The sequence below is a fragment of the Leucopleurus acutus genome (genome assembly GCF_964270905.1).
Source record: "Leucopleurus acutus genome assembly, chromosome: 7".
Lineage (NCBI taxonomy): Eukaryota > Metazoa > Chordata > Mammalia > Artiodactyla > Delphinidae > Leucopleurus > Leucopleurus acutus.
Genome location: NC_139150.1, coordinates 1,825,175 through 1,840,012, shown reverse-complemented (window position 1 = coordinate 1,840,012; position 14,838 = coordinate 1,825,175). Strand labels below are relative to the sequence as shown.

The 14,838-nt window shown below is 67.4% G+C and overlaps 1 protein-coding gene across 1 annotated transcript in view; it reads left to right on the top strand.

Moving 5' to 3' along the window:
- The window catches only part of KCNT1 (potassium sodium-activated channel subfamily T member 1), a gene marked incomplete at both ends in the record, with an annotated part of 77,670 nt that overhangs the window by 62,353 nt on the left and 479 nt on the right, over nucleotides 1-14,838 (top strand). Inside the window, 13 exons of the mRNA XM_082843722.1 lie at nucleotides 126-364; nucleotides 681-915; nucleotides 2,047-2,152; nucleotides 3,568-3,740; nucleotides 4,107-4,178; nucleotides 4,283-4,417; nucleotides 4,725-4,836; nucleotides 8,362-8,463; nucleotides 8,866-8,949; nucleotides 9,044-9,172; nucleotides 9,505-9,525; nucleotides 10,284-10,596; nucleotides 11,843-11,905. Of these exons, the coding sequence (XP_082699848.1) occupies nucleotides 126-364; nucleotides 681-915; nucleotides 2,047-2,152; nucleotides 3,568-3,740; nucleotides 4,107-4,178; nucleotides 4,283-4,417; nucleotides 4,725-4,836; nucleotides 8,362-8,463; nucleotides 8,866-8,949; nucleotides 9,044-9,172; nucleotides 9,505-9,525; nucleotides 10,284-10,596; nucleotides 11,843-11,905 (1,784 nt within the window). The remainder of the gene's footprint in view (nucleotides 1-125; nucleotides 365-680; nucleotides 916-2,046; nucleotides 2,153-3,567; nucleotides 3,741-4,106; nucleotides 4,179-4,282; nucleotides 4,418-4,724; nucleotides 4,837-8,361; nucleotides 8,464-8,865; nucleotides 8,950-9,043; nucleotides 9,173-9,504; nucleotides 9,526-10,283; nucleotides 10,597-11,842; nucleotides 11,906-14,838) is intronic.

The window sequence follows — 14,838 nt, the reverse complement described above, 5'->3', positions numbered from 1 at the left end:
GTGGGTCTTTGCGTCGAGTGGGAAGGCATCCCGACACCCGTGAGCGCAGGGCTGCACCGTCAGCCCCCAAGGAGCCCAGGAGGGGCAGCTTTGGGCCCCATCGAGCCCCCGCCCTGTCCGCTCAGGTACGGCGTGTGTCTCATCGGCCTGAAGCGGGAGGAGAGTAAGAGTATCCTGCTGAACCCGGGGCCCCGGCACATCCTGGCCGCCTCCGACACCTGCTTCTACATCAACATCACCAAGGAGGAGAACTCGGCCTTCATCTTCAAGCAGGAGGAAAAGCAGAAGAAGAAGGGCTTCGCGGGGCAGGGGCTGTACGAGGGGTCGTCCCGCCTGCCCGTGCACAGCATCATCGCCTCCATGGGTGAGGCCGAGTCCAGCTCCCCGCGGGGCGGGAGGGGCGGGCGGGGGACCCACCCGGGAGACCCAGGTGCTCAGGCCCGCAGCGTAACCCTGGGCAAGTCCCGCCTCTCTGGCCTCAGTTTGCACATCTGTCCCGTGGGGGCATCCTGCCTTCCTGTGGGGACCTGTGTCGGCATCGATGTCCAAGTGCCCGCCCGTGTGAGACTGCCCTGCGTCAAGGGTCACTGGGAGCCTCTGTCCACCTCCACTCCGGGAACCCCTGTCCCCGGGACAGACAGGGGAGGGACTTCCAGCCAAGTTCAGCCGCTCTGTTCCAGGGACAGTGGCCATGGACCTCCAGAACACGGAGTGCCAGCCAGCACAGAGCGGCGGAGGCAGTGGGGGCAGCAAGCTGGCACTCCCCACGGAGAACGGCTCGGGCAGCCGGCGGCCCAGCATCGCGCCCGTGCTGGAGGTGGCCGACAGCTCGACCCTGCTGCCCTGCGACCTGCTGAGTGACCAGTCGGAGGACGAGATGACGCCGTCGGACGAGGAGGGGCTGTCTGTGGTGGAGTGAGTGCCGCCGGGGCTGGAGGGGGAACAGAAGGCTTCCACGGGAGAGGGGAGGGGCAGCGTGTGAGTGGCCGGCACCCAGGAAGAGGTGGGCCAGCGGCGCTGGTCCTGGGTCTGCCCCACGCTCTGAACAAGGCTTCCAAACAGCTTCCCCGGAGACCTTGTTTGGCAAGTGGAATCTTCTGGGGACCCAGCTCGTGGACAGGAAGGCCAGGCAGTGCCCGCCCTCACCTCTCATCCTCCCCTATCACAACCTGGGCGGCCAGGCCTCAGTGCCACGGCCCGCTTGGCAGGGTGGCTGCCCTCTGAGCGTGGTCTGCAGAGGTCACAGACAGGGGAGCCCGGGGTGAGATGCCGTCCGGGCGTGGAGGCCACTGGCCCATCCTGAGCCGTCATGCTGCCCTGGGTTTGGGCCCAGGTCTTCCTCTGAGATTGAGACAGAAGAGACCCCATTGTGTCCCCAGGTCTTGGCCACCTGGCCTCGTCCGGGACAGACAGGCGGTGCCTGACCCCAGGGCCACGGCCAGCTGCCGGCCTGCACGGCCAATGCTTCCCAGCCGGGCTGTCACTGCAGCCACTCTCTGCTCCGGCCTTTGCCCCGTGGTGGAGTAATCGTGCTTTAAACACAGGCTGCCGGGGACCGGCTCTGAGATCGGGGGGCCTGGCAGGGCCCCTGCACACCTGGGGCAGGTGGCGGGCTGGCCTCGGACGCCACGTCCCTTAAGCCAACCAGAGGTGGAGCGGGAGGCCAGCCCCTCTTCAGGCGGCCTGGGGGGACAACCACGGCAGGGTAACCACCGCGTGTGTGCGCGCGGGGCGCCGTGGGGACGGTGGGGGGAGTACAGCCTGTGGGGCGACCAGCCTGGCCCAGGGGAGCCAGTGGAGCGGGGACCACGGGCCAGCGTCTGCCCCGGCGTTGGGGTGCTGGGGGCACCAGGGGGTGATGGGCCGTCAGAGCCCCTTAAGGTTCTTTCGTGGCCTGTGTAAGCTCGTGTGTGTGTGCGCGTGTACGTGCGTGCGTTGCATGCAATCTTACCTGGCCCAGTCAGGAATGCAGGGGTCTGGCACCCCACCCCCATGTGGCAGCCTAGGGCCTGAGGGCCAGGCTGAGGCTCCTCTCTCTCCCCCCAGGTACGTGAAGGGCTACCCCCCCAACTCGCCCTACATTGGCAGCTCCCCTACCCTGTGCCACCTCCTGCCCGTGAAAGCCCCCTTCTGCTGCCTGCGGCTGGACAAGGTAGGTCACGGCAAAGTTGGGGAAGTGGCAAGGACGCGCCGAGGACGTCCTGGACCCTGCCTGCCCTCCCCGACGTCTGTGTCTGTTGTAGAGGCGTGTTCTCTCCCTCCTGTATCCACGTGCGCTTGCTGAAGCGAGGGTGCCCCTCTCGTAACTCACCACAACCGGCCTGGCCTGCAGCCCACACTCCACTGGCCCTGGTTGTCCCAGGAGCCCTCGCTGCCCTTCCCGGCCAGAGCCACAGCTTGTCTCCCTCCATCTGGACGCTCCCTGCCCCTTCCCCTCCCCACGGTCTCTGGGCCTCCGTGTTTTGGGTTTGGTGGAGCATCCCTGGCGGGGGGCGGGGCAGGGCGGGGTGGGGGGTGACTCGGCCCATGCGCTGGGGGCTGGACCCCCCAGAGGTGCCGCGTCCTCCTGGAGGCCTCCCCGTGATGCTGCCTTAGAGCACGGGGTGCGGGTGCCTCGCGCACCCAGTCTCTGCTGGAGGAGCTACTGTTCTGCCTTTGCAGTTAGGACATCATTTGTGGGGAGACACGTGGGGACCAGGTACATAAGCCGGCCTTGACTGAGCTCCCCCGACGCATTTCCGCCACAGCCGATGGTTCGCTGATTCCACTTCCTTCTGTGTTTATGTCAGCTTTTCACTGGGAGAAAGTGTTTCCCCTTTCTTAGCCATTTGTGTACATCAGTGTGGCCTCACTTTTTCACTCAGAGGGTAAACAGTTGGTCATTACTGCTACATCGGCATTCCATATGGATCACGCTGGTTTTGACACGTGGACTTCTGCTGGTCAGGCTGGCCTCCCGGTCCTCCCAACATGTCCCCTCATCTTTGAACACGTCCATGCCTTTGAACCCACGGTGCCCCCACCCCCACCCCCCGCATCTTGTTTTTGCCTTGCTCCAGTCCTGGAACCAACTGCTCCTCCAAGAAACCTGATTCCTTTTAGTGGAAACCACGTTTAGAAATAAGGTCTGGGCACTTGGTGTGCTCACTGCTGCTTTGTATCTGAGTCTCTCCACGCAGAGAGCTAGAAAGTGTGTCTACACACGAGCACACACGACCAAATGTGTACACACGTGCACGCATGACCAAATGTGTATGCACACGACCAAATGTGTACACACATGCACACACGACAGAACGTGTGCACACACGACCAAATTTGTGCACACACAGCTCATCTGTCCGTACCTGCACCTGCTAAGACCATGTGCTCACAGATACCTCCCTTCCCTCCCGGACGTGACCTCTCCCACGGTGGCCCCAGCGCACACTCTGCTCTGTGTGGCGGGCTGGTGGCCTGCAGCCCCGTGAGGCCAGGTGGCTGGCGACCGGGTGCCATTTGGCCGAGGACCCCAGCACGGCACCCTCGCCCCCTCCCCGGTGGTTGATCGCGGCGTCTCCCCCGCAGGGCTGCAAGCACAACAGCTACGAGGATGCCAAGGCCTACGGCTTCAAGAACAGGCTGATCATCGTGTCGGCGGAGACGGCGGGCAACGGGCTGTACAACTTCATCGTGCCGCTCCGCGCCTACTACCGGCCCCGCAGAGAGCTCAACCCCATCGTGCTGCTGCTGGACAACAGGTGAGGGGCACAGGCGCCCCAGACCTTCAGGAGGCAGGGGGGCTGCCCCGGCCCTCGGCACAGCTCCGTCGTCCTCCCGCAGGGCTTCTCCCGGCCCTACTGGGTCCCCACGACCATGAGCCCCCAGGGGCCAACCTCCAGCACTGCTACCCCCAGAGGCCGGGGTCCAGCCTCGGCTGTCCTGGACCCTGGGGCCTCGGTTTCCCCGCGGGTACAATAAAGAGCAGCCCCATTGGCCGCTAAAGGCCCCCCTGGTCCCACACGCTGCGGTCCCAGGGCCCCTGCTCGCCCAGGTCAGGGCTGGGCTGGCCGTGGGGGCTGGCGGCAGGGCAGGGTGGGCGCCTCCAGGACCTGCTGTGTCCACAGGCCTGACCACCACTTCCTGGAGGCCATCTGCTGCTTCCCCATGGTCTACTACATGGAGGGCTCCGTGGACAAGTAAGAGCCGCTCCGCAAGAGGGCCCCCGCCCTCTCCCCTCCTCCCCGGGCGGCCAGGGCGGAGTGGGAGGGAGCAGGACACACCCCAGCCCGTCTCCCCTCAGCCTGGACAGCCTGCTGCAATGCGGCATCATCTACGCCGACAACCTGGTGGTGGTGGACAAGGAGAGCACCATGAGTGCCAAGGAGGACTACATGGCCGACGCAAAGACCATCGTCAACGTGCAGACCATGTTCCGGTGCGGCGCGCGGCCCGCCCTGAGCCCCGCCCACGTCTGCGACCAGCCCCGCCCTGAGCCCCGCCCACGTCCGCACCGGGACCCGCCCTGAGCCCCGCCCACGTCCGCACCGGGACCCGCCCTGAGCCCCCGCCCACGTCCGCGACCAGCCCCGCCCTGAGCCCCCGCCCACGTCCGCGACCAGCCCCGCCCTGAGCCCCCGCCCACGTCCGCGACCAGCCCCGCCCTGAGCCCCCGCCCACGTCCGCGACCAGCCCCGCCCTGAGCCCCCGCCCACGTCCGTGACCGGGACCCGCCCCCCGCCCAGGCTCTTTCCCAGCCTCAGCATCACCACGGAGCTCACCCACCCGTCCAACATGCGGTTCATGCAGTTCCGCGCCAAGGACAGCTACTCTCTGGCTCTTTCCAGGCTGGAGAAGGTGAGCAGCCCCGCCCGACCTGCCGAGCTGAGGGCTTCAGGCCCTGCGCCACAACCTGGAGTGGGGGGGCGACTGGGGCCATGGGAGGCCTGGGTGCCTGCCCTCCTCCGGCCAGGGGGCTCAGAGACCTGGGCTCAGCCCCAGCGCGAGGCTCTCGCGTGTGCAGCCCGGAGACCTCAGGGTCATCGGCCAGGAGCGGACATTGTCCCCCTAAGGTCGGGCCTGGCCCGGCCTTGTGTGAGGCAGAGGTTGCCCGTCACGCCAGGAATTACTAGCCCAGGTGATACCGGCCCCGACACCATGCCCAAACCTGAATCGTGTCCATTCTGTCAACTGCCCAGCAGGGACGTGCTCGTCCCGGTACAGTCAGGGTGGGGGATAAGGGGGCGCAACTTGCCTCAGGTCACACAGCAGTGCGGTGGGACAGCTGAAGTCAGCTCCAGGAAGGGCATCAGCTGGGCCCAGGTGTGGAGCCCAGGGACACGGGTGGCGCGGGCCTGGTGGTGCTGCCCTGGCACGTTTGTGGGCCCCAGGCCGCTGCCCGGGTCAGTGCAGCACTACCTTCCACCAAGGGGCAGGGCCGTGCTCAGGCTGCCTTGGGTGAAACCAGGAAGCAGGTGGGCTGCCACGGAGGAGACCCTGGCCGCTGCGGTCGGGAGCAGTGACCATTCCCTGGGAGCCTGGGCTGAGGTCCTCGTCAGGGGACGGCTTGCACTTGCGTGGCTGACCCTGTGCCACACCGGGGAGGACCCCCGAATGGCCGCTCCCCCAGGCCAGGCCTGGCCACCGACAGCAGACAGAGGGACAGCATGGGAGCTCTGAACCCAGACAGACAACAGAAGTGAGTTCCCGTGGTGGCCCTGGAGCTCCTTGGATGGCAGCTGGGGGCCTCAGTCAGCGGCCCGGGAGCTCGGGCCATCCTGCTCTTGGAGGAGGCTTGGCCTGCACCCCACACGATGGCCCAGTGGACGCCCCTAAAGGCCCCCTTGCAGTGCCCCGTGAGCTGAGCCTGCCTCCACTCAAGGCTGAGCCGTGGGCTTTGGAAGTCGGCCTCAGCAGCCCCAGCTAGACTGTATCCAGGCGCTCGGGCCAGTCTGATCCAAGCACGGGCAGGGGTGACCAGCACAGAACTGGGGTCAAGGCTGATACCCTGGTGCTGGCCCTCACTTGCCGCCTTCCCTCGAGCAAACCCAGTTCCCCACAGGCCTTGCACCCGGACCTGTTCCGGAGGTGGGCGTGAAGTAGGTCCGTCAGCAAACACGCGGCAAACGTCCTCCCACTCCCCTTTCCTTGCACGGCAGACATCTCAAATCCACCTCCCACCCCCTCTCTCTGTGGCAGGCATCACCACTTGATAGCACCTTCCTCTGCAGCATTGTCTCCAGGGGCAGGGGCGGGCGGCCCACTCCCCACCCCGTGGGTGCACGCTGGGGAGCCCAGTCCTGTCGTTTGTGATCTGGAGAAAAGTCAGGAAGTGAGCACGTGTGACCGTGGGCGGCTGCAGCCTTGAGCGCTTGCCGGCTGAGGTCTACGTGGGGCAGGGCCGAGGATGGGGCGGGCGGGCGGGCAGAGCCATGTGATGCCACCCAGTCTCTGGAGACGGAGCTGGCGCGCCCACCCCGCGCAGAGAGGATTCCGCGGAGGATGGGGAAGGAAGATGGGACCGCGCTGTACAACAACCTGCCTGAGACAAGTCCTGTTTAATGAGTAGAAACTGAAGGGACACTGGAAATACTTCCGGCGTTCAGATCAACGTGCTTCCAAGAGGTCGCGCTGGCACTGGGGGGTGATTCAGGCGTAGAGGGTGGCGTCCGTGTCTCCCTGGAGGTTGTTCTCAGGAAGATCTCCCAGAGTCGGGGTTCCCCACCGCATCCCAGGACGCAGGCTCCCAGTGGCGTCATCGTTCTAACAGTCTCAGCGCCTGTGACAGTGACCTCGGCCAGGAGCCCGTTCAGACTGGCCCCTCTTCGGCAGGGCCCCGGATGCCCGTCCAGTCCTGCGCCTGCTTCCCTCTGGCCGCGTGGTTCTCAGGAGGGCTCGTCCCCGTGTGTTCCCACGTTTCACTGTCGCGTGCGACCTCAGAGCTGGGGCTAAAGCCTCTGGACCCTCCGCGGCCGCTAGAGTGGACAGCGTGAAACCAGGGCCCTCGTTCAGAAAGCAGGAAAGTCCTGTGAAGCCACTAAAACGTCAGGCCTCTTCCTTCCTCCTCGGTCTCCCGACCCGTCCTGGTTCTCTTCTCAAACCATTCGTTTTTCTGAGTGAAGGGAAACTGACAATTTTAACGATTTCGGGAATCTCTCCGTTTGTCCTCATAACGTGCGACCTGGGCTCTGAATGACACCGTGGGACGCAGCCTGGAGTCACCACGCCACGCGGCTCTGGATCTGCGGCTCTCATGTGATAGCGCACTGTTTCCCTCCTGGATGCCCGCGTGCCGTCCAGCACGCCCTTGGGCTACCTGCTGGTGGGGAGGGACAGAGGCGAGGCCTCCTTCCCCGGGCGTCTGTCTGCCCCGCCGTCCAGCCTTACAGCAAGGAGGCTGCCGAGGCCAAGTGCAGCCTCAGCGAGAGGGGCCACGAGAGGGCTCTTGGTGGGCTACGCGGCCCACCTTCTGTCTGTCTGAAGCGTGTTCTGGTCCAGCAGGAAGGACAGTCTCCCGGGCTCAGAGCCACCTCTCAGCCATAGGCCGACCTGGTGCGGCGGGGACAACGCCCCCAAAAGCCCCTGCCCTAGCCCCGGAACCAACACGGGGTGGAGAAGACGATTCCATGAAGAATCCTGAGATGGAGGGGGCCCTGGTTCACCCAGGGCCCACACGCCATCACCAGGGGTCTTGCAAGAGGGAGGCCGGAGGTCAGCATGGAGGTGGAGGAAGGGCCAGAGGTCAGGGGACGTGGTCAGCCTCTGGAAACAGCGAGAGGGAGAGGAAAGGGTCGTTCTCTGGGGCCGCCGGCTGGAACACGGCACCGTGACGCCTGACTCCAGCCCCTGAAGTCTGTTCGGACTTGGAACGTCCAAAACCGACAGAGTAAACGCGTGTGGTTTTGAGCTTTGGGGTTTGTGGTCGTCCGTTCCGCGGCCACGGGAGCCGCACACAGTGGGTCTAAGGGACCCACGTGGAGCCTCGAGACGCCATGCACGCAGCACAGGCAGACACGTCTGTCTCTGCTCACGCGCGTGCCCTGCCGTCCTGTCGGTTTCGCTCATGGACTCGTGCTCCGGGGTGAAATTACCGTAAGGGTTAGGGTTCCGCGATGGCAACGGCAGGGCGTTAAACCAAGTCCAGGCTCCCGTTTCTTCCCAGCAGAGCCCCGAACCCTTACCCCCGCCTCTGGCCCCCCGTGTGTCTGGGGGGACGCGTAGCTGGGTGCTCGGCCTGTGGTCAGCCGTCTGCTGTGTGTGTTCACACGCTCGCCCTGCACACGTGCACACACCCCGTGCACGCGGAGGTCCCTGGGCTGCCTGCCCTGCGCGGCCGCGGCCGTGGCCACGGGCACCAGCCAGCCTGAGCCCCTCGTCCTGCAGAGGGAGCGGGAGAACGGCTCCAACCTGGCCTTCATGTTCCGCCTGCCCTTCGCCGCCGGCCGCGTCTTCAGCATCAGCATGTTGGACACGCTGCTGTATCAGGTCAGCAGGGGCGGGGGGCCGGCGCCCGGCATCCGGTTCCAGTCCTGAGCCACGTGCCCCTCGCTGAGCACCCACCCCTGGGTCCCCAGGAGGCCGGCCAGGACTGGGAGGCTCGGGGCCCCATCCCCGCCGGGGAGCAGCAGGGGTTCACCTGAGTGTCCCCCGTCCTTTCCTCCCAGGAGAGCGCTGCCCTGGGGTTGGCTTACGGCAGCCTCTGGGTTTCTGATCCCTTTTGCCCTAGTGCACTTGGCCTAGTGAGCGACCACGGCCAGGAAAGGCCGCCCAGCTCTGTCTGCTGGGCGCACCGCACGGGAGGCTGTGGGCGCCCGGCGCGCGTGTCCAGGGGATGTGGAGGCAGATCTGCCCGCACTGCCCGGCCTCACTGCGGTCTCTCCTCTCCAGTCCTTCGTGAAGGACTACATGATCCCCATCACCAGGCTGCTCCTGGGGCTGGACACCACGCCGGGCTCCGGCTACCTCTGTGCCGTAAGTGCCTGGGCCAGGTGGGCAGGGCGGGCGGGCCCTGCTGGGGAGGGTCCTCCTGCCCGAGGCCGGCCCAGCCCAGGCTCCTGCGTTCCAGATGAAGGTCACAGAGGACGACCTCTGGATCCGCACCTACGGCCGCCTCTTCCAGAAGCTGTGCTCGTCCAGCGCCGAGATCCCCATCGGCATCTACAGGACCGAGAGCCACGTCTTCTCCTCCTCGGAGGTGCGGGGACGGGGAGGAGAAGGGCTCCCCGAGGCGGCCCCGTTGCTCTGTGACTCGGACCGCCCCTTTTCCAGGTTGGGGATCTGGGCCTTTGCTGTCAGGCCCTTTTTGGGTCAGGCCCACATACCTCCATACGTGGACATCCCCTGGGTGGGTGTGACCACCCCCATGGGGGAGGGGCGGCTCGAGAGCACTTTGGGGCCCCTGTGCCGCCCGCTGGAACTGCAGAGGGTGGCCTGCCCACGGGTCCTGAGTCCACGAGGGCTCAGGCAGCCTTGGGGGTCAGGGCAGGAGCCCCACAGGTACCCAGGCTGCCCTGGTTTCCTTTGCAGCCTCACAACCTCAGGGCCCAGGTGAGTGGTCCCTTCAGGCCCACAGGGGTTCACTTAACATGCACGAGTCCCGCCTGGCAGGGGCGCAGGGCCCTGGGCTCTGGGTGACGGGTCAGGGAGCGAGGCCCCAGGATGCGCCAGCCAAGGTGCAGCTCAGAGAGGGCTCCTGGCATCACCCCAGCCCCCATACAGATGGGCAAACTGAGGCCCAGGACAGGAAGCCCAGGGTCCCCCAGCCCCCATGACATCTGCCTTTCGTGCCACGGCTCCCATCCTGGCAGGTACCCCCTCCTCCCCGCTGTCCATCCCGATCTCCACACCCCAGAGCCCCACACCCCGACTGAGCCACACAAGGCCACCCCCGCTCTCTCCTGCCCCCCAAGATGAGGAAACTGAGTCGCACAGAGGAGGTGCCCCCCCCCCCCCGCCCCATGGCAAAGCCAGGACACGCAGGGCTCAGAGAGGTTGAGGGAGGTGCCCCTCTCACCAGCAAATCAGAGACAGCCCTAGAGCCAGCAGTTGGGACGGCTGAGTGGTTTGGGGCTGTGGCCCGGCACCCTCTGCCCAGCTGCAGAGGAAGGCACTGGCGTCCCTGGGCTGAGCTGCCCCCAGGGACTGTGACTGTCCTCCTCCCTGTCACCCCAGCTGCTCCGTGGGTCACCCCATCCTCTGCCCGGCACCCCTCCCAACCCGTCCCAGCCCCTCCCCCGTCCCCTATCTCCCTCCCCGTGCCCGGGTCCCCCTCCTCTCCTGGGCCCTCACCCCTCCTCCCCGGCCAGTCCCAGGTCTCGGTGAGCGTGGAGCACCACGAGGAAACCCGGGAGGCGCAGGGGCCCTGGGGCTCACGGGCAGGCACGGGTGGCGGCGGGCACACGGTGGGCGGCGGCTCGGCGGAGCGCCCGCTCCTGCGGCGCAAGAGCCTGCCGTGGGCACGGAGGCTGAGCCGCAAGGGCGCCCGGCACACGGGGAAGGCGGCGGCCGAGGAGATCAGCCAGCAGCGGCTCCGCCTGCACCAGCGGTCTGAGCGGCAGGAGCTCTCCGAGCTGGTCAAGAACCGCATGAAGCATCTGGGGCTGCCCACCACTGGCTATGGTAAGGCCGCAGGGCCATCTGCCCGTCTGCCCTCCTGGCCCGCGCTCTGCCCGCCGGGGCACCCGCCCCGCGGCCCGTCAGAGCTCCCCGCGTGGAGCTTCCGCGTAAGGAAGGGCTCACCCCTCCACTCTGGGGCCTCAATTTCCCCATCTGTAAAATAAAGGCCCAGGCCGGCGGAGCCCAGCAGGCAGCTCTCCTGCAGGAGGCAGCTGTGGGTGGGGAGGGCTGGGTCGGGGTCCCGAAAGCCAAGGGCACAGGCCTCGGTCGGGGACAGACCGGTCACGTGCAGCTGGTCCTGCTGGGGTCAGAAACACAGGGGCCCGCTGCGTACTGTGAGAACAAGAACAGGGTGTGGCAGGGAACCCCGAGCCCCCAGCCACTCCTCCCTTGCCCTCCCAGCAGCTGGAGCTCGGGTTACGGGGGCAGATCTGGGGCCGCCGGCCGAACGGCCGAGCGCCAAAACACTCTTCCCGGGCCACGGGGGCCCCACCGTGGCTCCTAGCGCACGGCCACCCCCTCGCTGCGACTTCAGGGCGACACCACCAGGGCGGTTGTCATCGGCAGATTTTCTCCATAGCTTGTTTTGGGGAGAAGTTTGTGACGTGACCGTGAACAGGCCTGGGGTGCCCTGGCTGGGCCAGAGGAGAGAAGCCCGTCCCCTCCCCTCACTCCGGAGTTGCTGCCTCCGTTGATGGGGCCGCCTGGCCTGGTGAAGGCTCTGGACTCCGCTGGGTGCCGTCTCGGGGACTCTGCCCACTTCCCAGGCCTGGCTCTGTCCCCAGGCGCCCACCTCCTGGCTCAGGGGCCCCTAAGTCCCCTCCAAGTGGGATGAGGCAGCTCGGGCTTCACCCAGGAGCTGCCCAAGGGTCTGGCCGTCTGCGGGGCCCGAGGTGGACGGCCACCCGTGAGAGCTGCCCGGCCACACCCCGGCCTCACGACGTGCCTCTGTCCCCTCTCAGTGTCCCTTCCCCGGGAGGGCGCCGTCACACCCGTGTCCACGGGCTCGCGTCGCGCACTGGCAGAGACTCCAGCTCCGCGGAGCCCCAGGGCGGGCGCCCCTGGGTGGGCACGCGGTGCCCCCCCGCCGGGCCTGGCAGAGGAGGGGCCGACTTCTGTTCAGGGACAGACGGGCCCCCCGCCTTGCAGCCGCCCCGCCCCCTCCCCGCTGCGCCGCCGCCGCCTCTGCGCTATTTGCTCACCTGTCTCTCTCTGTTTCTGTCTGTCCCTCTTCCTGTGTGTTCCGTAGAGGATGTAGCAAATTTAACAGCCAGTGATGTCATGAATCGGGTAAACCTGGGATATTTGCAAGGTAATTCTGCTCCGGTGGCTGGAGCCTGGCAGAGGGGCAGGCCAACCCTCCGCCGACGGTCCACCTGGTGGCCGCCCGCCCCGGCCAGGCAGGCAGACAGAACGAGACACGAGGGAGGGTCCCTGCAGTCAGGGGCCCACGAGCTCCCAGGCCGCCCCACCGCGGGGACCTTAACTTTCCTCCTTCATTTGCTGACTTCGGTACTGACCCTAGTACCCCAGCCCTTCTGCCCCGACTGTTGTCTGAGATAAGCCCTGCTCTGAGCACGCAGGTGGCCATCGGCCTGCAGCCAGCCCCTGGGAGCCCACCCAGCTCTCGGGAAGCACCCAGATGGAGGGCCCCAGGCCAGGGTGCCCGTGGCCCTGTGGGCTGGTGCCTGGGGCCTTGGGGTGTGCTGCGCCCTGAGCCTTCGGAGGGCCACCCAAGCCCGGGGGACGGCTGACCACCGCGCCCCCGCTGGGGCTTCAGGAGGGGGTTCTCTGTCTAGTTGAGGCAGAACCCGTTTGTGCCCCATTCTCATCCGGAGGCTCAGGTGCCGCGTGGGCCCCCTGTGTCTTCCAAGAAGACACCCCACAGCCCCCAGACGTGCCCCCAGACCCCAACAGAGGTCAGAGCAGAGTCCAGGCCTCACTGCCGGGACCCCTTCGCTCCCTGGGGGCCCCTCACGACCCGGGGAGGCTCAGAGCCCACACGCCCCGGCCCCCTGGGGTTAGGGGTGACCCCAGCGCTGACAGGCCCCCTGAGCCCAGGTAGGTGTTAGCTCAGGTGGGACTGGACGGCCGGGGGCAGAGCCAGGTCCAGGAGCGAGAAGCTCCGGGGTTCACGGCGGGGGAGCTGCTGGGGGTCGGCCCAGCTGGGCCTGAGCAGGCGAAGCCCTGGCATCTCCGGGGTCCCTGTGCTTTTCCTCACCCCGCACCGCACGACCGCATTCACGGCAGAGCCCCCAGGCCAGCCCAAGTCCAAGCCTGCGGCTGCCGTGAACGGGGTGGCTGCCTCGCCCCCTCCCTGCGCCCAGCTGCACCCCTGCTCCCTGCCAAGGCTCCCGGGCAGGGGTGGCCGCACCCACAGGCTCCCCGGGTGGTGTGTCCTGAGCCCCCCACCGACGTGTGGACACCGAGAGGTGCCTAAGCCAGGATGTAGAACCAGAGGAGAGGCTGATCCTGGGGGGCTGCAGGGCAGTCAGTCCCCCGGGGAGGGCACCGCCATGAGGACCCCGCAGCGGCATGCATCTCGGGGGAAGGTGCTGCAGTTGCCCCCAGCGCACGGAGGAGAGTGGGGCTGTGGTCAGCGTGGACGCCCAGGGCCGGGCCGGGCCGGGCCGGGCGTCTGGTCTGCGGGCTGAAGGAGGAGGGCCCGCACAGAGGCTTGTGGTGCCCGGTAGCGGGTGCGAGGGGGAGCGCAGCAGCACAGCCCTTGGTCGCTGGCCAGGAGTGCCATCACCAGCCCGCGGCCGTACCCCGGGCCCTCACCAGAGCACAGCAGGCACGGCGCAGCCGCCCCGTCCCAGGGAAGTCGGGGTCTGGGCCTCGCAGCAGAGCACACCCAGCCCTGGGCGCCACAGCCGGGCCCCCGTAAGCACGGAGCTGGGCCTGCTTTGGGCCGGGAGTGCCCGTGATCCGTGCCCCCGGGGGAGAAGCAGGGTCCAGGCCGGAGGGGAGGCCCAGCGAGGCAGGCGCCGCTCCCCCTCTCCCCGGCCACACGGAGGGGCCCGGCCCAGCCCCGGCCTCTCCGCTTCCTTTTTCTGACCGTGCGCCTGTCCCCGTGGAGCCGCCCTGGCTGTGGTCAGGGGTGCGGGATCCCCGAGAGCCTTCGGGGGCCTCCCCGCCCCCACCTGCGCCACCCGCTGCCCCCACTGCCCGGCTCCGTGCTGCCCACCCTGGAGGCACGCAGCCTCCAGCGTGAGCCAACCTGGCTCGTGACCCTGCGCGGGGGTCAGGCCGTCCCCTTCCCGGGCGTGGACGCGAGGTTGGCACCAGCTGATGCCGTCAGGGTCTGCACATGTCCGTCAGCTCCCGGGTCCCAGCCTGTGCCCCGACCTGTCCCCAGGAAGCACGCCGCGCTCCGCCTGCCGCCGTGCGGGTCCCGAATGCACCGCCAGATGTGGCCCTGAACTCATCAGTTCAGAGGAGCGAGCTGCAGCCCCCCCCGCCCCCGGCTAGTCAGCGGGCAACTGCCCCAGCTTCGCAGAGAATCCCGCCCCTCAGTGGACCGGCTGGCGCCCTCCCAACGGGAGGGACGGTGCCGAGAGAAGGGAACGGGAGGGGCTGGGGGCAGAGGCCACCCAGGGCCTGATCCCCCTGGAGGGCCGTTCCCTTGATGCCCAGTCCTGGGTCAGGGGGCGCCTTTAGGCATCACCAAATGGGGAAACTGAGGCCGCCAGCTGTTCGTGAGCTTGGGGTCACTGCCAGACAGCGGCCAGCCCTGTCCCTGTATCTGGCCGGAGAGGCACCTGTGAGGTGACCAGGGTTTCTCCAGAATCCACAGCCACCCCGTGGGCTGGACCCCAGGCTGTCTCTGTGGCGGGCAGCTCGGACCCCGTGTGTGCCCAAGGGCCCCTCTGGGAGACTGGGCTGGGCGGACTCTGGGCTGGTGCCACGGGAGCAGGTCTTGGGAAGGAAAAGACGAGTCTGAAGCGGAGGGCTGAGGAGGGGTCAGGAGTGGCCTGTATGGGGTGGGGATGCAGGGCACTGGGGGGCGGGGGAGGGGGTGAGTCTGAGGGTTGCACTAGGTGTGAGTGCGGGTGTGTAGGTGTGTGCACACGTGTCGGTGTGCACAGGTGTGCTCCATGTTCAGGGTCAGCACACCCTAAGATGTTGATGACTCAGCTGAGCGAGCCATCGGGAGACCGTGGGGGGCCAGTGCCTGCTGCCCTCGTGGCCACCCCCATGCCCGTGCAGCGCGGGTGCCGAGGCCAGTGTCGGTCAGGGAGGACC